Below are 26,496 nucleotides of genomic sequence, written 5' to 3'. Positions count from 1 at the left end.
CCTCAAACTTTTCATGCATGACACTTATCACAAATATTTCACAGTTATAATTTCAGTAGTTTAAGAAAGAACTGCCTAGCAAATACTATAAAAGAGGTAAATGTTAAGGACAAAAACTCACTGTTCCAGGCACACAGGACTTACATCCTATATTGTGAACTCTAAAGCCAAAATGAAACTGTGTAAATGCAACACATTATTTAAAAAGTGACCGAAATAATGGTAAAGTTGTCATACTATTTCTTCTAATTTCTCCAATATCTGGGAAGAATCAGTGGCCAAGTTTTAGTAGTTGCCTGGAAAATTTTGAGTCACGATTTTGCTTGTAAAACTGTGGCAGTAAAAACAATGTAGATTGTTATTTGTAATCTAATCAATTCCGTCAAAGCCCTGAGTGTTTTCAATTGCCATTAGAAGTTTATCACATAATTCTTCAAATGATTCATAGGGTGGCAAGTCCAAGCGATTAAAGCTGGAAGAACAGAGAGGAACTGGTTAGGAAAGACACCGATAAAGCAAGTATCACCATGGCAAACGTGGTAATGCTGCTATTGGTGATGAATGCATCCTAATGACGCTAGAAGACATCTTCCCACCAGGGTAGAAGTAAGACAAAGGACTGGACTTGAGTCATGGACTCTCCTCATGACTCCATTGGGGAGTCCTCCCGCCCCCATCTCGACTTCCAAATGTCTGGGTTCCTCTGCCATTTTAACCTCCCAAAGAGAATGTTCAGGCCCTTCCTGGGAGGGCCCATCACTTGAGATGGAGGCAACATATGGTCAACAGTTTAGATGGGCCTCTCTGATCTTCAGCTACCTGGATTTCAAGCCCAGGCTGACCTGGTAGAGAAACACCCATTCCTGGGTTAGTGTCACTGACTCCTCCTCATCCATAGCTACCTCCAACATAGCACAGAGTGGACTAGACCTGGTGTACCTGGACTAACAGAGGAACTTCGCTCTCTGAAGATTTGTTCTATTAAGGTCTAAGCAAATGCTTACCAGGTATGAGCTCTTGGCAGCTTTTCAGGGGTACCCCACTGTTCAACTGTAAATGACTGTGGTCCATTTGAACCTGAAAGGGAGAAGAGTTTCTTTGGTCTCATTTACTCTATACAGGAATCCTTACGTATTTGAAAATCCACTTTTTCTAACGTAGAATTTCCACATACAGGAATTAATCTGGTTTCTTTAAACTCAAAAGAAATGTCCTGTGCTTAATGGCTTCATTGTCCAGCCATGAGATGAGGATTCCTTGTTTATCAGTTCATTTGTCACCACCCTATCACTGCTGCTGGAGTGGCATGTCTGACAACGCTTTTGCTATTCTCCAGCCCTATTCACAACTGCATTCCCATACATGATTTCCTCCATAGGTACACAGAGAAAACGAGCATTTTCTTTCTTTTATGAGTCCCACTAAAAATAGCTTTAACTTTTTCTGATTTTCACTGTAAAAATTAAAGCAAAGCAAGAGAGTAAAAATAATGAAGACTATAAAAATCTCCTTAAATCCTACCATTAACTCTAGGTAAACATTCTGTTATGAATCTTCTTGTGTGCATATACAGAGAGAACTTATGTACATGTGATCATGTTATACAGTCTACATTTTTCTTTTATTGTGGACATTTTTAGAAACTTTTTTTCCCTTGGAATTTTCACTTAGCTCTTCCTTCTCCAACCCTCAATGTCCCCCAACAACCAGGTAATCAATGTTGACAACCCAATCTGCAACTTTCCTTCCTTTTCTTCATGTCTTACCATCATATTCAAATGTGTGTGTGTGTATAACTGCTATAAACAGCAGTAAAAATATTTAATATTCTCAATATTAACGTTTTCTCAAAAGTGTAACTTTTCACACTCTACCCATCAAAATTATGTTCACAGTTAAAATTTTAGTACTTTTGTCATTGTTTTCTATAACATGGAATCACATTATATATATATTTCTCTGCCTCTTGAGTCTCTCACCCAAACAATTCAGTGTAAAAATTCCATCTAAGTCAACTGATATAAACTTAACCTACTTTCATTGGCTATATAATGTTGAATTGTAATATTAACATTTTGAACCAACTTCTACTTCTTTCTGTAAATACCTAAGAATTTGAATTTACATTCTAACACAGACAACTCTGGCTCCATGTGTGGGATATTTCCCTCCAAGTACAAATAGTTCATAAAATCAGTGGATGGCTATAGGCCTGCACTGCATAAAAGAGGAAAGTGGAGCTGGAGATGAAAAGGGGTATTCGTTTGCCCTGCCTGATTTCCTCTACTAACTGGGTAAAGTAGAGAAGACAAAGGAAGGGGAGTCAGATGAAACTACTAAAAAGACAGGCTAAGAAATCCAACTAGGCAAGGCATGAGAGAATTGGTTAGTGGTAAAGCTGACCTCTATGAGTGGTTACGCCAGGTAGAGAAGCAGCAGCTGCTTGACAGGTTCTGAAAACACACATAACTGAAGCTTAACAAGGAGACCAGGTTTGCCACGGAAAAGATAGAGGGGTTAGCAATCCCATCAGACAGCAACAGCTTCTTTTTGCATGAAAAATTCAGCTTAGCAATCACCTAGGTAGCTGTTCCCGACTTCTAGTTCCCAGAACAATTCTAATCTTATTTGTTGCTCTGAGTAGGGTTCCAACTTTAGCTACACCTTTTCTAAAAGATTTGTTCTTGGGCCGAGCCCGTGGCGCACTCGGGAGAGTGCGGCGCTGGGAGCACGGCGACGCTCCCGCTGCGGGTTCGGATCCTATATAGGACTGGCCGGTGCACTCACTGGCTGAGTGCCGGTCACGAAAAAGACAAAAAAAAATAAAATAAAATAAAAATAAAAGATTTGTTCTTGATAGCTTTAAAGCATGTCATTCCAATAAACAGAATCTGAACCAATGTGAGAAACGTTGCTGTGACCTACACTAGAAACAGCACCTTTTTACAAAGCACACCTCTAGTGTGTAAATCAACTGGAAAATTATTTGATAGGATATATAGAGTTTCACTTTACAGAAAACTACATTAATATTAACTGTTCTGAATATCAAGAGATATATGTAGTCTTATCCTCAGTCCTGCCATTTCCCACAGGAAATAAGGGACAGTAGTCCAATGAGATTCTCTACCCCCAACTCCCACTACAAAAGAAAAAAAAAAAGATTCCATGATCAATTACGTTTTGGAAACTTATTTATTTATTTATTTTTTTCACAGTAAAGGTTCTGAATAAGTCCCAGGAAATCTATTTAACTTTGTTTGGCCTGGCATTTCCCCAAATGTATGCTACGATGCTCTTTGTTTTTTGTGGTACACTTATAAACATTCTTTGGAAATTTAAATGCTACTTTGCACTATCACACTAGAGGTAATGTTTCTTCTGTAATGGAAGCAAATAGGAATAAAATTTAAAGTTCAAGAACAGAAAATAACTCAGGCCATTTCATGTTTCCAGTTTTCTCCTTCATTATCTGATTAGAAGGCATAAAAATATTTTGACCTACTTCAGTGTATCTAATTACATCATTTAAAAATCTTAATTCTTATTTTTATTAAGCTAAATTTTAGTGTAAATAATATAAAATTGAAGACTAATCAGCCATGAAAAAGACAATTGGCATCACTCCATTTTTTGATGATCTGTAGAAAATCCTTACCATGTAGTTCAGCAAATCCATTCATAGGCACACGGGATGTGCCAGTGACAAACTGAAGTAATCTTATTCTTTTTTCTGAATCCATCATTAAAACAGCCTGAATAAGATAAAAATATCATTTAGGGAATAGCACTGGAAAAAAGGTAAAAAAAAATTATTCTGAAAACTATACTATCAGGATTTAGTTACAGTATTAATAATCACTTAGCAAATTTGCACATTTCCTTTAGTTAACTTTGTATTTATAGGTGGTTTATAAAGTTCTTGAAAACTTTATTTCCAAGGCTACACGGCTACTCTTTAGAATGGGATTATAGCCTAATGAAGTGACAAAAATTTCTTTTCAGATGTGGGTCATGTCTTTTTAAAAATTATATTTACTGATATTAGTGAATGGGATACAGATTTCTCTGTAAGGAAATTTAAAGGAGCCATGCAGGAGTCCCCTGCATTGCAGGTATTCTTGAGAGTCCCTACTTTAGCAAGAAATTAAGTGCCTATCTCAGCCTGTTATTACCATTTACTACATTCTGAACACTATTATTACTTATCCCTACATATGTATGGAGGTTAGGACCATACTTAGAAGGTATATGTATACAGTACAAAATCAAAGATAATTTTTGCTGGGCTATATATTTTTCTGCTTTATCTATATGTAATCCAGTAGTATAGTTAACCAAGAGTTGACTTAAATATGACTGAATCTGTCAAAAAGTAATTTATGAAAACAGAGGCTTTTAAGTACCTTCCAAAACCACTGAATGACTTGATGGTTTACACTGTAGCCATTTTTATACTTTGTATGTTCTTTCCAGTCGTTCACATCCACGTCTCCCAAACCACACATAAGAAGCTATATAACAAGAAATGTCAAACTGTAAACAAGAAAAATAATGGGTACAAAATTCCTGTTTTAACATAAAAGTAATACTTCTTACCTCTAGTTCATTTTCATCAAAAATTTTGATGAGATCCTGTGGTATTAGTTCAAAAAATCCCTAGTAGAAAAAAAATGTATTTAAAACCTTGTTAGCAGTGTCACTGGATATTCCTATACCCTGGCTTCTGGATGCTATTGGAGAAATCTCACTTCCACATAAATGTCTACTGTTATACGAGGGTACTTCAAAAAGTTTGTGGGAAAATGGAATTAAAAGATAATATGAATCTTTCCATGACCTTTTTGAAATACTCCCATATATTTATGGGCTCTTAACTGAGATTTCAATATTGGCAAGAAAATGTATTTGTCCATAGGCTCTTTCATTTATTCCTCATAGTGGCTATTTTATTTTATTTTTGGTTTGTCAGTTTTTTTTTTTTTAAATTTTATTTTGTCGATATACGTTGTGGCTGATTATTGTTGCCCCTCACCAAAACCTCATAGTGGCTATTTTAAAACTTCCCTGTACTTCTCAAGCCTCCTCCTCCTCCACATCACCCCTTCTTTGCAGTAGATAATTTCTATTTGAGAGAGAAAATAGAGGCAATTACTCAGAATGGAACCCCCTCAACCTTCTGCACCCCCATGTACCAGCATCAACAACTATCAAGGCCTCCTTCCCACTGGAGGGGAAGAGAGAGCTACCCCCTCCCCTCTCAGACCAGCCCTCAGGGAAGTCAGTATCACTAGACTTCCTTCTCTTTATTAGCTCACTCCTTACGTATTTAAGTACCTTAAAAACAAAACAAAAAAGCAAACGCCTTTTTCTTCTCTTCACAGCCAAGTTCTAGACAGTGCTGTGCCACTCACTCATCTCCCATCATCCCTCAACCCACCATGATCTGACCTCTACACCACTGCACCCCTGAGATTGTTCAAAAAAAGTCAAAGATAGCTTTGCAGCTGTATCTAATAAAAACTTCTTCTTCTTTTTTTTTTTTTTTGTCTTTTTTGTGACCGGCACTCAGCCAGTGAGTGCACCGGCCATTCCTATATAGGATCCGAACCCGCAGTGGGAGCGTCGCAGTGCTCCCAGCGCCGCACTCTCCCGAGTGCGCCACGGGCTCGGCCCTAATAAAAACTTCTAATTCCTTATCTTAGTTGACTTCTCTGCTGTATGTATGTTGTTGAAAACTTTGTCTGCTCTTGATACCTTCCTCTCTGTCTGCCTTGTTAACTTTCTTTGAAGTCTCCTTTTTTACCAACCATTCATAAATAAACCATCCATTCATAAGCCATCTATTCATAAACAACGTGTAACGTGCTGGTGTTCCCAGGTCTCCACATGTTGGCATCACTTTCACTGCTCTTTCCTATTTTCATGTTGTCTAGTCAACAGCTTCACTACACATATGCAGATGATCCCCAAATCCATGCTGCCAACCCAGATCTCTATATTTTAAATCTCCCCCCTGAATGCCATTCAAATGCACACACAACTCTCTTCCCACCAGCACCATGTAAATTCCTGTCCTTACCATTTCTCACCTAGATTACTGTAGCACTCTCCCAACTCTGCTGGGAAGTCTTTGCTGCTAGTCTTGCCCTCCTCTAATTCATTCTACATACTACTTCCAGAATGATCTGACAAAAATGTAATTTGAATCCTGGTGTTTTATTGTTTAATAGCCTTTAGTGCCACCTTCCTTCCTTCCCCTCACTGGACTTCAGAGAAAACTCCAAACTCCAGTGCTTAATAAAAGGCCTTTCATTATCTTGTTCTGCTTAGCGCTCCAGGCTTATTTTCCCCCTCTTGCATCCTCTTATCCAGCATACTAAACTGCCTGTATTTTTTCTAATGTGCATACAGCCTATCTGATAGCCAGACTGCTGGCATGCTGCTCCCTCTGCTTAAAATGGAATTTTCTTCTTTTCTTTGGTTGGCCAATTCCTCTAGTCCTTCTCTGTCCCTTACTGTACCTGTTCCTGTACCTGTCCCTGCTCTGCTGTACCTCTTGTCTATGCTGATTTGGCACTTTCCACTTGCCTCTGTACATTTTACTCTTTAGACTGTCTGTTCCTCAATAGCAAGACCTATGTCTTTTTGCCTAGCACAGCACCAGACACATAGTCAGTGCTCAGTACTGAATAAATAAAAAAGTATGTGATACTTATTTAACATAAGGTTTTAAGTTAGCTTAAGAAATGAGTGCTCTGACAATAGCCTATATGCCCACCAATTGGGGAAGTTTATATACTTCATGAATTTATAGTATGAATAAAATGCAGCCACAACGAAAGATAGCTATATATCTTGACATTAGTAAGAGAAGAAAGAAGAAAGCAAGTCACAAAACAACATGTATCATGGTTCCTATTTAGGAAAATACCTATAACACTCTTGTTTCTTACTTAAGGTGAGGAGAGTGGGATTGGGAAAAGATGAGGGGCAGAGGATTGTTAATGTTTATTAACTAATTAAATTTTAACAGTGAACATCTATTCATGGTATATGCTGTTAATATAAACATATAATTTAGAATGGTTTTTCAAAGTGAGCCATATACTTGTTTTTCTCAGATGTGATGAGCTCTAATATTTGAAACTTATGGGTTGTACTTTGAAAATACAGAAGAGCAAACAAAAGAAAATAAATACCTCTTTAAAAGCAGCCATTTGCTTCTGGACTCGGTTTACAAATCGCCATTGTATTACAAGACTAAAAAGAAGCAAAACATTTTATTCTTTTTCACATGAACCAAGAAAAAAATTTAAGGCATATTTATTCCAATTAGGAATAAAAAATAAAGACTAGCTAAGCCCAACGTAAAAGTTAAATAAAAGAAAGAAATACTGCATTGTTACAGAAAGAGAATTCTGGCCACAGGAGAAGAGAAAGAAAGTATGACGAGTCTTCTCAGAAGAAAGAACAAAATTATTTCCCGTAAACTACTTACTAATAAAATACTTACTAAATGTACTCCTTTTTGTTCTTATTGGTGACAACTATTTCTGATCCACCATTTTTCAACTCATGTTGATGTGTCTAAAATTAAATATGATAACTTGACATGTTATTTTAGTGACAAAAACTTAAAAAGTATAATATTATAGTTATACCAGAAACCTGGTGTTTTAAATTAAACCCATTCAAAAGCTAAAAGCTAAGAAAACTTTAAATATTAGTTTTACTAAAATAAATATGAATGAGTCAAATGTCAAAGAAAGCACACATTCTTGCTGAGAGACAGCTTTTGTTACTGGAAAATAAATGTAAAAATAGAACACAGAAATGTGCTGAGTATATGCATTAACATCTAAACTTAAGCTACAACATTTGTTTCACAATGTACCATTTTAATTGATCGAAATTCACAAACCTGTCCAAAAAGTTCTTCATCTATGATAAACCTGAGGTCCAATTCTGTTGGATCATTTTCAAGAATCCATCTAAGTGAATTGTAATATTCACTATCCTAGATGGAAAAAATAGCATATTTAAAATTTGTATATATAAAGAAGACACCTGAACTTGCAAAAAAAAAAAAGTATGGTGAGGGTCTGAATAATTGGGTGAAAAATGAAAGGGCCAGTTGGACATCTTTTCCATACACACATACACAAATTACAAGAAGAGATGGATGACCAGTAAGCACGAGAGTAAAAATGCTTCAATCAATAGAGTGCTGCCTGCTTAAAAGTTTAAAAATCTTTCTCTACGTGGAAACAGTGACGCACAGATTTTATTATCCACTTAAATGGTTAAATAAAGTAGTTTTCAGATAAATCCTAACTTCCATGGATACCCAGGAACATATAAGATTGTGCGTAAAACGTTTAAGTAGCTCAGGAGATCACTGTTTATACCAGCTTAAAGAAAAATCTCAAATAACAAATATAGAAGCTTGATTAACCAACTCAACTAACTCTGCAATCTTACAATTGATAACAAATCATACTGTTTGCAATAATAATATGTAACGAGAAAGGAATAAAAAATGCACTTGGTAGGTCTTAGAATCCATGTGCACACACATTGCAGGAGACTGCTATTTGGCAGCACAGGTCACATACCTGGGTTTCTGTTTCTTTGTGGGGGCCTAACCACAAAGCCTTGCCTTTAGACTGCCATTTAAAAAACATATGCCATTCATCATAAAGATGAAAATTCAAATATTGATGCAAAAGGTACATAACTGTTGTATATAGCATGTTAAAATATTTAGAAGGAATTTTACTTATATCTGCAACTTATTTTGAAATGCATGAAAAAACTAAGCTGGAATGTTGGATAAGACGATGGACAGATGGACAGGTATGTGACAAACTAAATACAAAAGAAAAGCTAATTGTGGGTGGTGAATATACAAGTGTCTACTGTAAAATTTTTTCAACTTTATTATACGTTAGAAAATTTTCATAATAAAATGTTGAGGAAAAATGTTCACTTATATTTTGAAACATTATAATTTATTAGTTTCTATATTATTAAAACATAATTCTTAAAAATGTTTGGTTGCCTGTTCAATATGCTTCATCTATATTATAAGTGAAAAAGACATACCACTGATTCCATATCATGAAGTGTTATTGGTTTGTGTAGCATCATCTTGTAAAACGGGCGAATGAAAAAACCTTGCAAAAAGTCAAATATATTTAAAATGATTACCAAGTGAAAGAAAACAGATAATTACACCTTTAAAAACAGGTTTATACTTAATACTAACCATCCAACAATTTGCCATGATAAACTGCCATTCCAGCTACCCGACCAATAAACTTGAAGTAAGAGAGGTGATCTTCATTACACAATCCAGAATTTGGATTTATCTGTAGGGTATAATTATCCCTGTAAAGACAACCACATTTAAATGCTCCTCTGAATATTTCAAAGAAAAATTTTAACGTGACAAATAATTATAAATTACCTCCCTCTTTTCAGAGTTGTTTACCTCTATTAAAACCACATTTGACCATTGAATTTAGTGGTTTTAAAAAAGCAATTTCTGTCAAAAGGTGGAAATAACTCAAATTTTCATTGATAGATGAGTGGATAAACAAAATATAATATACACAAATAATGAAGTATTATTCATCCTTAAAAATGAAGGAAATTCTACACGTGCTACAACATGGATGAACCATGCTCAGTCAAATAAGTCAGACACAAAAAGACAAATATTGTATGATTTCACTTACATGAGGTTCTTAGAATAGTGGAGTTCACAGAGACATAAAAGTAGAATGGTGGTTGCCAGGGAATGGGGAAGTAATGTTTAATGGATACAGAATTTCATTTTGGGAGGATAAAAAAAATTCTGGAGATGAATGATGCTGATGGTTCCACAACAATGTGAGTATACTTGAGGCCACTGAAGTGTACATTTAAAATGGTTAAAATGGTAAATTTTATGTTCATGTATTTTTACCACAATTAAAAAAAAAGTCATTTCTGAAACATTAGTTATAATCTCTCTTTTCTGCCATATTGTAACATACATTTACCTTGTATCATACAACTCTATTACTTTCAAAACAGTGATTTTTTTTTTTTTCTGCATACAGGCATTGAAAAAGTACTTACGTAGCAGAATATTCAAACAACCCATAATAAGGGTTAAACATTTCCTTCGAGATCAGGAAGAACCATTCTCTGGCGACTCCTCCATAATCTAACCCCTTTTCACCATCGAACTCGACCCACAGTCGAGCCTTGAGGAAGTCTGCTCTCTTGACCCCCATAATTCTCCGGTAAGAATCCTCAAGAACAGTTGCACGGCGAAGTTTCATTTCAAATTTGTTTGGAATGTCATTCTGAAAACCCAGAGAAGAGAGACTCATGGTTTAAATCAATGTAATATAATGACAAGTTTATCTCATGAAAGTTATAACACTCACTATACTCCACCCTGTGCCAAGTCTCTTTTTCCTTTAGTAATGTAGTGAGGGAAAACACACCTAGAGATGTAGTCTTTTTTTTTTTTGCAGCTGGCTGATACGGGGATCCACACCCCTGACCTTGGGGTTATGAGGCTGTGCTCTAACCAACTAAGATAACTGGCCAGCTCTAGTCTTAATTTTTTCCTTATAGGAAAATACTTCATGCACTTCCTCTAATCACTCAATAATACAGACTTTTGATTTTTATATCTATCTGAAGAAGCTATTGATGGTGACAATAATGCCCACATGAACAGTGCTTTCCATGTTAAGTTCCAGTGAAGACCATTCTGTGGTCATGTTTGGCCACTGCCCTCTCCTTGCTGCTTGCCAGTCTGTTCTGGGTTTTCCTTTCCTCCACCTTTCCTCCTTGGCGTCTATCCTGCTTCACTCATTAATAGATACTAACATTTACAGACTGCCAGTCACTGTTCCCCACATTTTAATGGGTTAACTCACTTACTCTTCATAACAACACTAAGAAGAAGCTACTAATATTGTCTCCATTTTACAGATGAAGAGACTGAAGAAAACAGAAATTAAGAAAGTCTTAGCTCCTGAGTCTCTGCTCTGAATCAATGAGCAGCATTGCCTTGCTAATCTTTTGTACGTTCTTTGCTTATGTAACAAATGCAGATAACTATGCCGTAGGCAGATGTAATTGCAGATTTTATGCAAATGTATCTCAATATTTTATCCTGAGTGCTTTGTGTGCAACGGTCAAGTGGAAACCATTGAGAGAAAACATGCTATCAATATTCTTTCACTTCAAGAAAAGAACAGAGGGTTAGCTTTAAGGGAAAAAAAAATCAATTTCACTCTCACTACATTTAGGGAAAATGGAAAGCCCTGCATAAATGTAATAATATAAGCAATTTATATGAACAATATAAGCAAAATATAAGCAGTTTCCTCTCCTGCTTATGCAAAAAAAAAAAAAAAAAAAAAAGGTAAGACTGGAGAAAAACAATTTTAGACTGGATACTAGGCAGCCAGTGCAGGTAAGTTACTCACCAAGCATTTATCAAAGGCCTGCTCTGGGCCAGGCCCCATGCTGGGTGGGTAACATAGTGGGGCCAGGGATGGGGAGAAAGGGAATAAAAACATGGCCTAAGATGTTATTGCTTCTCCAAGGAGCTTATGATCTGGTGTGTATGTGAGAAACAAGTGTAAATGTTACTACTTCTGAGACTTAAAAGAATAGGAAAATTGCTAATAACAGAGATATAAGCAATGCTCTGTGGGAGCATATAAGATTGACTGCAAGTGAGGCAATCGAGGCTTGGGGAGAAAGTCTTTGGACAGGAGAGGAAGGCAGGCAAGGACAGCATGCTTGAGGGGTCTGATAAATTTAATAGCCACCGGGTAGAGAGGCAGGAGGACAACGGAGACAAGGGAACAAAAAACGGCAATTATAGTGAGAGAAGAAGGTGGAAAAGTAGTCTGGGGCCAGAGATTGGACATGTGTGAACGGCAGACTGGGGAGAGAGCTTCTGAGCAGGGGGTCACATGATCAGATTGTTGTATTTTCAGAAGCTGATGGGGTAGGATGTCAAGGGTGATTTTAAGGAAGAGGGGAGAAGAGGCATGTTGGTTAGTTAAAGATGCCTGAAATAGCCCATGTAAATGAAGACAAATGGACCTGTGAGGGAGCGATGGTAATGGAAGGAGAGGCCCACAGGAGAAAGCTTAGCGTTTGAACTGAGTAGCGGACGAGGGCATGGATTCTGGACTGAGGCCCTGTGTTCAAATCCTGACTCTGCCACTTACTTGGTGTGTGACTTTGGTCAAGATATGTGTCTTTTCTGAGGCTTCATTTCCTCATCTATAAAAAAGGGATAATAATTATCTGCACTCCTGGAGTTGTTTTCATGAGATAACACTTTTAAAGTGCTTACACGGTATCTGGCACACAGTGAGCTAAAAAATTATTAGCTGTCATTGTTCCTAACTAATGAGTGAACGGAGGATGAGGAACAGGAAAAGGTTAAAAACAGCTCAAGGTTTTCAAATGCTGATTTTTAACACTTTTTATCTTTGTCTTGGTGGTTTTTTTTGCTGTGATGTGTCTAGATATGGATTTTATTTTTTAAATCCTTCTTGGAGCTTTTTGTTAATCTGAGGATTCAGATTCTCAGTGTCCTTCCCATGCTCTTCCAGTCTTCTGGAATGACTCCATGTCTCCTAACCTTTCTTTCATGTGCTTATCTCTTTATACACCTTTGTTACATTCTGGGTAATTTCTGTGCAAAGTTTCTTAATCACCAATATGACATGTCAGGTTGGTTAAGAGCATGGATGCTGGAGCTAGACCACTTGGTCTGAATCTGGCTTTTGTACTTAATGATCATGGTACTTGATCACATTACCTATTTTCTCTGGGCCTTAATTTCCTCACCTGTAAAATGGGATAATAATTCCTTCCTTACAAAGTTATTGTGGAGATTAAATGAATAATACATATAACCTGCTAAGAAGAATGCCTGGTATGTAGTGACCAATAAATATTATTGCTTTCATTATTGTTTTTATATTCTGTGGCCTGTTAATAAAGATCTTGTTCCTTATCTCCTGCTGTCTGGAAGACATTACAATCACATATTGCAACATGTTTACAAGTGTTCAAAGTGGCAAATGGAGAAGCCAGTGGTTCTCCCGACCAGCATATTCTCATTAAGAATGCAAATATTTACCAGAAAAATAAACCCAGAGAGATTTAAAATCCCAAAGCCTAAAAGTAGAAAACAAATGTCCAGAATAATTTTGACAGTTATTCTTTAAATGAATTTAAAAGTGTCATATTTTAATAGGGCATAAAATATTTGCACTAAAAAACTATTGTATTTCAGTTTTGTTAAAATTTTGGATGAAAAATCTGTGGTAGCAGACACACCATCTTGCATCTTTGGAAAGGCAGGCTTCTGGGCTTAGAACGCAAGAAAATGTAACCCAATATAGCCACCCAGTGGTAGTATTCCTAAACTGCAGGGAAAGGCAGAAAGGATGAGCAGATTAGAAAGGCATTAAAAATGGTCAACACTGACAGGAGTGAAATAGATGGACAGATGAGGAATTTAGTTCCAAACATTAAATTTGTGGTGATGGAAAAAAATGTAGTGACCATTTCTGATAAGCACAAGGAGACAAGAAACAAGAACACCGTTCCACTTGGAGCTGTATTTTTAAATTATGCAGAGATATGTTCGAAGCTACAGAGAATAAATGACTATTGCTGCAAAACAACAAAGTAACAAAGGAATCCAGAGCGTTCTCCAAACAATCGAAGATTAGGCCAGAAGATAATCCGCTGAGCTACTCTTGCTCAGCTTTCTACAAAGATCAGCCACCACAAACCACATCAGGAAACAACAGGTTAGAGCTCTTTAAAGCAAACTTTTAATACTATTTTTCTATATTACAAAACATTTTGAAAAATAAAGATATAAAATAATTATGGTCTCTAATGATATATAGTAACTACTCAAAAAATAAGCATCCTTTCCCTACAAGAAACCTTTCATTCAGTTGTTACAAATAAAGAATAAATTTTCTATCACTTTTTAAAATGCATTTACCATTACTTTCAGTCTATAATGATCATTCCTGAGTACTTATTATAAATATTACTAACCTGTTTCTTCAACTTTCTTCGGAAGAACTCATACTTTCTTTTGTAATCCCTGGAGTAGGGCACTGCCTTTAGTTGAAAATTTTGGAAAAATAAAGGTTTAGGTTGTTTTTATTCTGGAACAATTTAAAAAGTTTCCCTCTGGATATTTTAGGAACATAAGTTAAAGGCATTAAAAGCGAATATTTGGAAAGAAAAATTTAATTTGAAGAAAAACAAATACAAAAATTTAAAATGCTTAATTTCTCTGTTTGAGATAAAATTGTATTCAGCAATTTCTATGGCTGTAATTTTTATCATGCAATATTCTTGAAGTGCAACATGCCAGAAACAGGAAATTTCTTCCAAGTAGAGAAATATTAGAAACAAAAGTTTCCATTTCTAAAAGACTTTCAAAGTGATTTCTCCATTAAGGGAACAATTTGGAAGTGCACTTTTTCCTTGAACTCTGTGAAGTTGCCTTTTTTAACCATTATTTTAAGAACACATTGATATACTAAAGAGTAATCTCAAATCACTATGTCTTTAATTTTACTTCTTTTTGTGAACTAGAAAACAATTAAAATCCGAATAAAGATGGAAAAAGTACCTATATAAAAGAGGATAATGATTTTTCTATATTACCCTGACTCAAGAGTGCTATAATTATCATACATGGTAATATTTATACTTAAATGTGTGTGTGTCTTAAATATCAGGCACGTGCAATGATTTCTACCAAAAAGTTCAAGATATGACCCTGGAGTTGATAGGGCACTGCAGCTTCCTCATTCTGGCTCCTCCCTGATCTACTGAGGACTCTCCACATTCTTTGCAGACAATGGCACGTACCAGCCCGAGCTCAGCAGCCTTAGCATTTTGACCGTCTGGCTCACTAGTCTCCCAAGGCTACCGAACAGGTTAAGAATAATGACTCTACACAATCTTTTCAGATAACTGAGACTTGGAGTAGGGGTGGTGGGCAGAGAATGGCAAATGTGCTTTCTTCTGAATGCCTGTAGGGTTATGTATGCCCTTGACTGTTTGCCCTTGAGGAGACAGGTGAGAGGAAAATCCCATCAGAGCACACTGACACAGAGAGACTTACTGGTCCAGTTATGGCTACATTCTGTAACCGAGGATCTTCCCATTGTGTTCTTTTTATATCTGAAGGGAAGGAAAAAAAGATGCTTTTCTCTCTCATTCACAAACTTCAGTATTACAAAAACTAATGTATTGAAAAGTCACATTGCACATACTGTGATTTATGTAGAAGATTCTCCCATCTGTGTGAGTTCTCTCTTCCCATCCTGGCTATAATTAAGAACATATTTCAATTATTTCATGACAGGATTTTAGATGTATTGGTAAAAAAAATAGCATTGGTTATATAGTTAATTTAATTTGCATATTCCATTCTTAATAGAAAGCATAAACACTTTAATAATAATATTAACTATAGTTGTTAAAGAACTACTATGTTCCAAAATACAAAATGTTTGAGATAGCCAAGTCAGACTGGCTGCAATTTTATAAACTTACAGGTAAAGGCCCTAGATCACTGGAAGGATCAAGAGATGTCTTTCCTCTCAGATGAGCTGGAATTTTCAATCTTGGATCTTCCTTTTTTTGTAGAGTAAATAGAGGGAAACACCAGACACACACACAATTTTAAAATAAAATCAATTTGTTACCATATTTTCTAATATCAATGGATGTTTAAAATATTGTCTTTAAGAAGTCCATTTATACTTTATTTCCTTAAACTGTGACATAATAGGTTCTCCTAAAATCTATCACTCTCAGCCTATAGTATTGAAAGCAATGATAAGGATCCATTCTCAGAGAGGGATCAAGACTGATCATCTCTTTCACAGAAACCATACAGAGTATTTTGCCCCATTCTTTAAAAACTGTCATGACATAGGGCTTTTCTCTATTAAATTAGACCACATGTTATTTACGAGCCCCTTAATATGACTTTTGGCACCTATCTGCTCAAGTGTTGATTTATTTATATTTTTGTAAGACAGGGACGTAAGCCCAAAAAGGTTATTAAAGTCAATTCAGATTGTTAGAAAACAGAAAAAAATTCAAATTATTTGAATTAATTAATATATATTATTTTATTAAATCATTTATTAAACTATTTTAATTTTATTTATGCTACCTTGGTCTTTTTAATAATTGATTAAATTCTATTCATCTGCCGCTAATTTTGAGCAATTTTTCTATTAGTGGTGAACCAACCCAACTTTAAGCCTTATCTTAAAAACACTTGTTCTACACTTTGCCTCACAAGGGTTTTTTGATATTAATGAGAGACGGATTCAAAAGTGCTTTGGAACTATAGAGCCGCATGTAAAGGTAAAAGATTATTACTATATATCTTCTTAAGCAGTTATGGCTAGTGCGCTAAGAACTGGAAACAGGAATAAATATGAATATCTCCATAACAATACAAAAGAATATTAGCAAGAGGCATAAGCATATCTTGAATAAAAATAATACTATTAAGAATTCAATATATTTTTCAATGAATACCAGGAAATGTAGGTTATACTAGTGTACACTTAAACATGATAAAGAACAGTACATAAGAGATTACTGTTGTTATAAATTTAAGCTGTAGAGTACTAAAGTTACCCAGGTGGTGGTTTTGGTGTTGTGGTCAATAAAGAAGGGCCTCCCATTGGGTGCATGCCGGACTTCCCAGCCTTTAGGAAGGAATCCGTGCTCAATTTCAGATGGCTGGGTCAGCTGCTGTGCTGCATCACTTGTGGGCACCTGTGGCTGAGGGCTTGCAGAAGAACTCTGGCTTGACGGCAGCTGACTGGTTTCCATGGTGGCCTAGCACATTAATTAAATCATGTTGTAATATTTTATAGAGACCCACAAATAGCTGTGGTTAAAAAGGCAACTTAACCTGCAAACACAATACATACTTATAAACAAGCCCTAACCATTTGAGGCTCATTTTCAAGTGTAGTTATGACATATTATTAATTTTTCCTCAATATTTTCCTATTTTTTCATCAATTATTCCAATAAAGTGTTTTATCACACTGTATTTTTACAGTATTATATCACTGTAATTCTTACAATAAAGTTTTCTGTCAAACTTTGTTTTTACAATGATTTATCATTTCTCAGCTAATCCTCAATTGGTAAGAGGGCAGTTAACAGTTGTGGGTGAGTCTGATTGAGGAAGCTACGTTCATGGGTGTGTCTGAGAGGCAAAGAGTGCTATGGTGCCTACAGGAGAAGGTTGTCTTTGATCTCCCAAGACTCACAGACTGGGGAATTCCTCATACACAGAAGTGGGTTCAAATGTTGAGTAGACAAAATGACTGGCACATATCCACTATAGAAATGGATAATTGAAATGCAATATATTCACACAATGAAATATTAGTCAGTAGTTAAAAGAAATACACTATATCTATAAATAACAACATGGATAGGACTTTAAAACAATGTTGAGTAAAAAAAAGAATTTAGACTTCAGAATATAACATCTACACACAATTTGAAACACATAAACGTAATATTTTGCATTGTTTAGCTCTCCACGTATACATACACAATAGGCTCATGGAATATACAATGAACTCGAGATGGTGGTGGTTCCCTCTGGGAAATGGGACCAACAGCTTGGCTAAAAGGAATTTAACTTCATCTGTAAGACTTCTTAAAAATAAAATGTCTAGAAATGAATATGGTAACGTTAATAGTGGTAAACTCTGAGTGTTTAAAATATGAGTATTTGCTATATTATTCTCTGTACTTTTCAGTGTTAAAAAACTTCTCAACAAGAGAAAAGGTGATAAGATAAAATAAACATTTTGCTAAACACTTACAAGGAAATACTACAAGTTAATAAATTGCAGGGTACCTGTACAGTGGGCTTTGTCCAGGTAGTAGTTCTGGAATTGTGATCTACATAATATGATCTTCCTCTTTCATCTTGTTTTTCTTCCCAACCTGGTGGTAATCCAGATGAAGTAGGCAACAGCTGAAGTGAAGAGTAACAGGAGAATTAAATATTAGTAAGAAAGAATCCTTCAGAAAGAATCCCATCTCTTCTTCATTGCTAGCTCTCTTTAAAATGAACCATATTTTTATTTTATTTTGAATGTAAAACATTTCTTACAAAGAAAGATGGGCAATGACATTTTTTTTTTTTTTTTAAAGATGACCGGTAAGGGGATCCTAACCCTTGGCTTGGTGTTGTCAGCACCACACTCTCCCAAGTGAGCTAACTGGCCATCCCTATATAGGGATCTGAACCCGTGGACTTGGTGTTATCAGCACCACACTCTCCCAAGTGAGCCACGGGCCAGCCCTATGACACATTTTAATTTAGTGAAATAAACTGTATTTTAAATCGTATTTTAAAGTATACAAAATAAAGTGCTCAGCACTTCATTCGGGAAAAATATACAGTAGAACAGACAATAAGGATGGAAGTGACACCAACACTAACAAAACATGTCAACAATAACAACCACACATCAAGTGCTTTAACACAGACCATGTCATTTAACCCCTACACAAGTCTTAATGAGATCATTGTTAATACTGGCCCATTTTACTAATGAGTAAATTGAAGCTTAAAACATTGAGTAGTCTGCTAAGACACTCTGCTTGTAAGGAATGGAGCTGAGATTTGAATCCAAGTAGTTTAACTACAAAAATCACATTTTCATGCCAAGTTGAAAGTCACCCCTGCCTTGTTTCTCTAAGGGCTAAGAGATGCTGTTTATTATAGTGTATTACAAATGAACGAAGAAAAGTCTGGTTATTTCCAGGTTTACTTAAAATAGTCCTAGGTCTGGCCTTCCTTTTGTCTTTTGAACCAGATCGACTCTTCAAGGCCTGGCTTGCTCCCTGAAGTGCCTTACAACATAAAAACCAGTTCTTCACTAGATAGACTGTTTACCACATACACAGGATCTCTAAGTACTTTGCTGACAGTTACGGTGAGATGTTAGACTACAAAATGATGCAATTAAAGGTTTCCCAGTTTTCCAAATGTCCATCAGCTGATGAATAGATAAATGAAATGTATTAGATATATCTATGCAGTGAAATACCATGAACTATTGAGACTATCCATGCAATAACATGGACATAGTTGTATCTGAAAAACATCATGCTAAGTGATATGTCTGTATAACTTTACACAAACTCATTTAATTGTACATTCAAAATGGATGGATTTTATGGTTATATAAATTACACCTCAGGAAAGCCATTTTTTAAAAAAAAATCAATGTATTGTGGAAAAACGGTAATCATCTCTAGATTCTGCTGCTCATCTGGTGCACTTAAAATTGTGTCTTGGATGACATTTTCATTGTATGGAGGACACTACCAGGTGCAGTGAGAGGAATACTGTGGATCTCTAAGAAGGTGTCCTGCTCTTGGTGAGGGGCATCTTTTTAGACAGATGAACTACTCTTGGGCTGAGGATTTTGGAGGCTCTATACTCCTATGCTGGAATTCCATAAAAGCAAAAATATACCCTACTTTTCAAAATTGAATATAGACTGCAATTCAAAATTACAAACAGGACTTCAGGTCAAGATGGCAGAATAGATGGTCTCCAGCATCACTCTTTCCCACAATCAGCAAATTTACAACTATTAAAAAGTAAAAACTGCCAAGCTGGGGTTACTAGAGCTCAGGGGAAGAGGAGGATAGACCTTCAGAGTTCATAAAGGCAGGAGAAGCTGCGAAAAGAGAAAGGACCACTCTGAGCATTTCGTGCCCCAGCCACTTCAAGGCTGGCCCTAGTGAGCACATGGAGCAAGAGCCGGCAAAAACTGCAGCTGTACCCTTTGTATGAAGTTGCTTGGAGGCTGCAGGGGAGAAGAGAACCTTGGTGGCCCCCAGGCTAGCTAGACCACTAACAGGGTTCCTTTGGATCCACATACGAGTGAGAGGCCACAGACAACTGGCTCAGAGGCCAGTGAGTCATCACAAGGGACCGAAACAGGGCCAGTCCTATGAGAACTGTTTAGAGTGTGGGCAGTGGGGGAGACAGGCCCACTGGGGGAACATTGGGGCACAGCATGGACAGCTGATTGGCCCTCCAATCAGCACAGAACCACTCAGTAGAGACTGGTTAGGAAAATAGAACTGCAGTTTGCTGAAAAGACTCAGGCCTAGACCAGGGTTTCCACACAACCCAGGTGTCCCAGTCCTCATAAGACCTGGAAGTGCTTACAAGGTCAACAATTAAAACCTGAGCTGCACAAAAAGCCTTTCCCAGTGAATCAGCAGCAAAGCAGCAATTTAGCTCAACCACAGAGCTCAAGTGCTGGTCCCCACAGGAAGTTCCTCCATTTTAGAAGTAAGCAAAGGACAACAAATTAGTTCTAGTGCAGAGTTTGAGTGGTGGGGGTAGCTAATAATCCAACACAGAACTGAAAGAAAAAACAAAAACCCCACATATCAGAGAAAAAATTTTGATATTAACCAGTAAAAGTCTAACAACACTGAAGAACACCTGTAAAACCTACAAGGACCAGATGCCCTCTGGGCTCCCAAGCTGGAGTGGGGAGAGGGCTGAGGGTCTCAGCCCCACCCCCACCCCCCATGTCTGCATCCAGTGCAGCGATGACCAAGCCCCTGCCAGGAGCCCCGCAGGCTCCCGAGCTGGGGTAGGGGTGACCGAGGGCTTGAGCCATGCCCACCCCCAACATCTGCATCCAGCCCAGTGACAGCCACCAGGCTGCTGCCAGAAGTGCCCAAGGCTCCTGAGCTGGGGTGAGGGGTGCCGAGGGCCTCAGCCATGCCCCCTGATGTCTGCATCTAGCCCAGTGATGGCCACCAAACTGCCACTGGAAGCGCCCCAGACTTCCAAGTGGGGGTGGGGGGGCCGAGGGCTTCAGCCATGCCCCCCGACATCCGCATCCATCCCAGCCTTGACCGAGCCACTGCCAGAAGCCCCTTGGGGGCTTGATCATGCCCCCCTTCCCCCTTTCTCATCCTCCCCCCATCCCCCCCCTTATTCTTTCCCTCTCCACCCCAACATTTCTGCAACATCTTAGGTGTAAAATAATTAATTAATTAATTAATTAATTAATTACCCCCCCCAATTACAAATGGTTGGTGAAAAAAAATGAGGAGGCCATTCTGAGTGTGAAATAGAATGCACAAAGACTTGGAAGAAGAAGAGAATTGGGAGATGGGAACAGCCTGTTTGGAAGAAAAAGCACAGAGAGGAATGAAGGGAGCAGGAGGTTTCTGTGGGTGGATAAGGAGAAGCAAAGGCTGAAGAGACTGGGGGCCTGGGAGTTTTAATTTGGTTTAGAAAACAAATGGGCATCACGTAAGGGAGAGACAAACTCAGAGTAATGAGAGCTGTGTCAGGAAGAGGATGGAGGCTGGGAGATCCAAAAGGAGTTGATAGTCCAGGCATGAAGCTCTTAAGGTCCAAGCTGCAGTCAAGGCTGGGCTGGGAATACCACTGAAGAGAAAGCTGAAGGCCTCAGTGGACATGAGACTGAACAGAAGAGAAAGACTGGGGACTGATAATCTCCAACCTGGCCACCAAGTCTGCTGACACTAGTGCACACCTGACTGAGTGACCAAACCTGGACTGGAGGCTTCGTGCACAGAGCAGAAATGGCTACTGGGTGCCATGAGCACACACCGCTGAATGCCACACCCCAAACTGTATGCTGCACACAGCAGACCACCTCCTGCCAGCACAGGGCTTCAACTGACAAGCCCAGGTACCATCCACAGTCACCAGCACTCAGAGATTTTGCTTTTTTAATATCGGAGAGAGTCTTCTCCATATTTCGTCTTTGAAGGTCCTACCCCACGTCCCCTCCCTTGAACCTCATCCCCCAGATTCTAGATTCTATGCTGTCTTAATTCCCTGCTAACGAGTCAAAAGTTCACACTCAGGTTCCAAAAACCAAAGTTGCTGAGTTTTATATTTTTATTGATGATTGAGGGAAAAGAATAAAACTCACCACAGGAAGTGTAGGCTGTTCCTCAAAAGTATAGGCTTGTAAGCTGCCTCTTCTGTTGGAATGATTCTTGTAAACAAAACAAAGCAAAACAGGATGATACTATTTTAGATCTTTAATTTGTCTTTGAATGGCAGATGAGGAGTGAGAGTGAGTATGACAGGGCGGAAGAAAGAAAGCCGGCTAGGATGTGACCGTGAGACCGTAGGTGAAGGCCCAGAAGCCACTCAACACTGCGTGCTGCCGCCTTCCTGCTTCCAGCTCCCACTTCTCCCCCAGTGCTTGGCAGCCTCCGGCTCCTTCTCTCAGATGTTTAACAGATACTCCCTCAATGTGTCCAACACTGGATGCAACACCTGCTCCTTCTCTGGTATACCTTATTTCCATGGGCAGCACCCAGATCCTATTCAGTCTATTTCTTTACTAGCTCTCAAATACATTTCCCACTCCACTTTAGTTCGTTTTGTTGTTTTGTTTTCAATTTCAACTTTTCATCATTTATCACCTTGATTATTACAGCAGCAACATTCTAATAGGTTTCCCTGCTTTTAAGTCTTATTTCCTTAAGTTCATGCTCCACACCGGATGTTGCAGACAGTGTTCTACAGTGCAGATCTAGTCCTGTCATTCTCGAGCTGAAGCCCTTCAACAGCTGACAGTCACTATGTTGGACTCACAGCACCAGACACAGTTCTTCATGGACACCATGCCCTGCCTCTTCCTGACCTCTTCAAGTACTTCCCACCTCACAGCCTACCTGGTGGGCATTCTAGATCACTTGTGCCCTGCTGCTGTCACTATCTGAAATGTCTTAGTTTTGTTTCATGACATCAAAATTTAAATACAGTTTAAATCAGAATATCTACTGTAGTATTGTTTATAATAAAAAAATACCATACACAATCTAAAGCCCATCACAACAGGAGACTGGTAAAATACCTTAAAAATTACTTGTACAATGAATATGCCAGAGTTTGATGATTTTTTTTTTGTTGCTTTTAAAAGGAGTACATCTATATTTACTGAAATGGTCCAATGCCTAAGACATAGCAAGTGAAAAAAGCAAGTTACCAAAGAGTATGCATAAGATGATCTCAGGTTAAAAAATTATATGCCAATATATGTGTATGCATACACGTTTATGAATATATAGAAAATGTTTAGGATAGTACTGAGTAACTGAGAGAGCAGATGTTAGAGGTAAGATGGAAGATTTAATTTTTATTTTATACTCCTCAATACTATCTCAATTTTTAACCATAACCATACAATGCTTTAAAAATAATTGATTAATTTTTTTGAATAGGTAACACTCAAACATGGTATATAAAATCCAAAAGATGCAAAGGATATACGTGTGTCCTGTTCACACTGTTCCTTTCTCCAGATGCAAGCAATGTTACCAGTCTTCAAACCCATTGTTCTGTACCTTGATGTTTTTCATTGATGAATATATCTTACGGGTTGTTCCATATGGCATATTCACTCAAAGCCACCTCATTCTTTTCAATGGCTGCATAGTATTACATTGTATGGATGCCATGTGTTACTTTTATAATTAAAAAAAAAATACCAGGAGGAAAGGGTATGGGATTCTATGTGATTTACCAACAACAAATCAATATAGGTTATTCTTTAAGTCTTTGACTAACATTTCCCACTTCCCTGACAAAAGATGCAATGAATGGAAGATAGAACAGATAGATGAAAGAGAGGAATGAAAGGAGACAGGCAGGCAGATCTACTCTTGGATATTCATATAGGTATTCACACATGTATTAGTTTGTTTTTGTTGCTTATAACTAAATATACAGAACTGGGTGATTTATAAAGAAAACAAAATGTATTGCTTACGGTTTCTGAGGCTGGGAAGTCCAAGGTCTATCTGATGGTGGTGACAGAGACCCAGGGGTCTCACATTAAAGCCCTCAGAACCACACCCCTGACCACCATTTTTAATCCAACTACTGCATGGTCCTACAATCCAATCACCTCTTCAAGGCTCTACCTTTCAATTACCATAATAGGATTTCCCACTCTCTTAACAGTCACAGTGGTGGCTAAGTTTTTAATGCATAAAACTTGCGGGACACAATTCAAGTTTCAGGGAGTTTGGGGGGACATAATTCAATCCACTACAACATACAACTATCTACACTGAAGCTTACTGAAGAAGGTGCTAGAACAGAAATTAGCAAAGTTTTCCTGTTAAGGTCCAGACAGCAAATACTTGTGTGGACCGTATGGTGGCTGTTATAAACTACTCATCTCTGCTGACATAGTGTGAAAGCAGCCACAGGCAACTTAAACAAAAGGGTGTGGCCGTATTCCAATGACACTTATTTGTGATAACAGGCAGCTGTAGATTTGGCCGGCAGCGGAACCCCTGCACTGGAAAATAAGTCCCAAGAGAGCAGGGGGATTTTGTCTGTTTTATTTACTGATGTATCCCTGGTAACTAGCACATAGTGCCTTGCATATATTTGGCCCTCAATAAATATTTATTAATTGAATGAAAGATAGGGAAACCCCCACTGAAAATGACTAAGTATCCTGAGAGAATAATCTTTGTCTTACATTGAAATATGATACAGCTGGTCATGAAATCTCATCATAGCAGTGTATGCTGGAATACTAGCTTCCAGACCCCACAGACAGCAATTTTTATAGTAGTTGGTAGAGTAAGAATATCATCTATCTCCTTTTTTAGTCAAACTACATCAGCTCTTATTCACACACATGTGTTGGTGACATCTGTGATATAATGTTAAAACCACATTGTAATTTAGAAAAGGAAAAGTTGCCCCTGACACTCAGGAGTTGGCCTGGCACTCATAGGTACGACCAAGACAAAATCAAGACCACTCTGTAATCATGTCTGAACACAGACAAAATGTGAACACTGTCCTAGCCACAAAAATACCAAATATCTCCCTATCTTGGCACATGTGAGTGACTGCTGATTCTTTGCTAGTCACAGCTTTTGTCTCACTATGGATAAGATTTGAGATACTCAATTACAGAATTACCCCCGCTTCCTAACAGCATTCAGTGCAGGGCAAAGTCCTGCTTCCTTAAACCCCCCTCAAAATCACCTAACATGAGCCCAAATCCTGTTAAGTCTTTTCTAACACCCTCTTACTGAGACACCCAGGGTGTGTGTTCTCCCTTGGTGAAACAAATAATAAACCCAACTTGTTCAATTACAGGTGTGCTGCTGGGGGCTTTTGGCTGGAAGCCATTGACATAATGAACATTTTGACTCCAGTGACCATTTGGATTATCAGCTCTATACTATTTGAGGGGATAATTGAAAAATGACTATGCCATAAAGTGCCAAGGTTACTAACACATTATTAAATGCCATTTAAGATAAAATATCATATAAAAGTCAGTTATTGAATATAATAATATATATAATATAAAATCCTGAAGCCAAAACAAAATCTAAGAGAATCTTACTGAGCTGGATACTGGCTGGCTGGTGGCTGAATTTCCATAAACTGTGAATCTGGCATTCAATTCTTCTGCAAGATGAGTCTGAACATCCAAGTTACTTGATGGCGGAGGTGATGGGAAGGGCTGATTGCTATATGTGGTGGCTTCATCTTCTCTTATAATTTCCCAGCTCTAAAATGAACAGCATAAGCTCGAGCCACACATACTTTAATCTATTGCTATAACCTGTATCTATCAATGAGAACAAGAAAACTATTTGTACCTCAGAAGGGTCTCGGATGTCAACACTTTCTGCTTCCTCGGATATTTGTCGCCTGGTGGTAAATGCACGCTGTGCTTGCAGTTGAATGTTACCATTCTCAGCATCTGTTAGGTTGTCCCTATAGTAAAAGTATAAAAAGCCATCATCCATGTCTTAAGATAATTAAAATCATAGTTAAAGATTCTGTAATCATTTTTTTAAATGCCTATATATTGTTCAGAATTTATTGTGTTTGACCAAAAGCTATTTCAACATGTGTACATTAAATTGTGGGCTAACCTTCAGAGTACTTCGTGGAGTTAAAGTTCTTGTGAAAATGTGTAACATGTTTGACTTTGATATTTTAGTTGATCACCGTGCTGAGGATGTTTGACATATATGGGCACTCAAAAATATTTTTTGAATGAAGGAATATCAGAGAGTTTCATAATTAATTTTATTATATTATTATTTTGCCATGTTATTACGAGTGTAAAATCTAAAGTAGCTGTAGAGTTACATACACTTGTTCATGACTTAGTAGCATTTTCTATAATTGGTCTTAAGGGAGGAGTAGAGTTTGCCATCATGAATGCAGAGGGCAGAATGAAAGATAATGTGAAGACTCTATAATTAAAAGCTTAATAGATTTAGAGATTAAATGACATCTGTTTTTTATCATATACAGTCATGGGCCTGGTCTGGAAAAGGATAATA

At 37.5% G+C, this 26,496-nt stretch overlaps 1 protein-coding gene across 4 annotated transcripts in view; it reads right to left on the bottom strand.

The window, feature by feature from the left end:
- Nucleotides 1–269: 269 nt before the first annotated feature.
- NEDD4 (NEDD4 E3 ubiquitin protein ligase) overlaps nucleotides 270–26,496 on the bottom strand; it is a 66,325-nt gene continuing 40,098 nt past the window's right edge. For all 4 annotated transcript variants that reach the window (XM_063088935.1, XM_063088936.1, XM_063088937.1 and 1 more), the window contains 20 exons: nucleotides 25,801–25,918; nucleotides 25,542–25,709; nucleotides 22,083–22,148; nucleotides 17,987–18,106; nucleotides 16,738–16,941; nucleotides 15,634–15,714; nucleotides 15,351–15,405; nucleotides 15,200–15,258; nucleotides 14,116–14,181; nucleotides 10,129–10,358; nucleotides 9,272–9,393; nucleotides 9,109–9,179; nucleotides 7,925–8,020; nucleotides 7,517–7,590; nucleotides 7,203–7,263; nucleotides 4,600–4,659; nucleotides 4,407–4,514; nucleotides 3,659–3,755; nucleotides 1,005–1,077; nucleotides 270–472 (listed from right to left, as the gene is read on the bottom strand). In XM_063088935.1, the coding sequence (XP_062945005.1) occupies nucleotides 370–472; nucleotides 1,005–1,077; nucleotides 3,659–3,755; nucleotides 4,407–4,514; nucleotides 4,600–4,659; nucleotides 7,203–7,263; nucleotides 7,517–7,590; nucleotides 7,925–8,020; nucleotides 9,109–9,179; nucleotides 9,272–9,393; nucleotides 10,129–10,358; nucleotides 14,116–14,181; nucleotides 15,200–15,258; nucleotides 15,351–15,405; nucleotides 15,634–15,714; nucleotides 16,738–16,941; nucleotides 17,987–18,106; nucleotides 22,083–22,148; nucleotides 25,542–25,709; nucleotides 25,801–25,918 (2,032 nt within the window). In that variant the 3' untranslated portion in view covers nucleotides 270–369. The remainder of the gene's footprint in view (nucleotides 473–1,004; nucleotides 1,078–3,658; nucleotides 3,756–4,406; nucleotides 4,515–4,599; nucleotides 4,660–7,202; nucleotides 7,264–7,516; nucleotides 7,591–7,924; nucleotides 8,021–9,108; nucleotides 9,180–9,271; nucleotides 9,394–10,128; nucleotides 10,359–14,115; nucleotides 14,182–15,199; nucleotides 15,259–15,350; nucleotides 15,406–15,633; nucleotides 15,715–16,737; nucleotides 16,942–17,986; nucleotides 18,107–22,082; nucleotides 22,149–25,541; nucleotides 25,710–25,800; nucleotides 25,919–26,496) is intronic.

This window comes from Cynocephalus volans, chromosome 3, assembly GCF_027409185.1.
Source record: "Cynocephalus volans isolate mCynVol1 chromosome 3, mCynVol1.pri, whole genome shotgun sequence".
NCBI lineage: Eukaryota > Metazoa > Chordata > Mammalia > Dermoptera > Cynocephalidae > Cynocephalus > Cynocephalus volans.
This window is presented reverse-complemented; position numbering and strand designations above follow the sequence as displayed.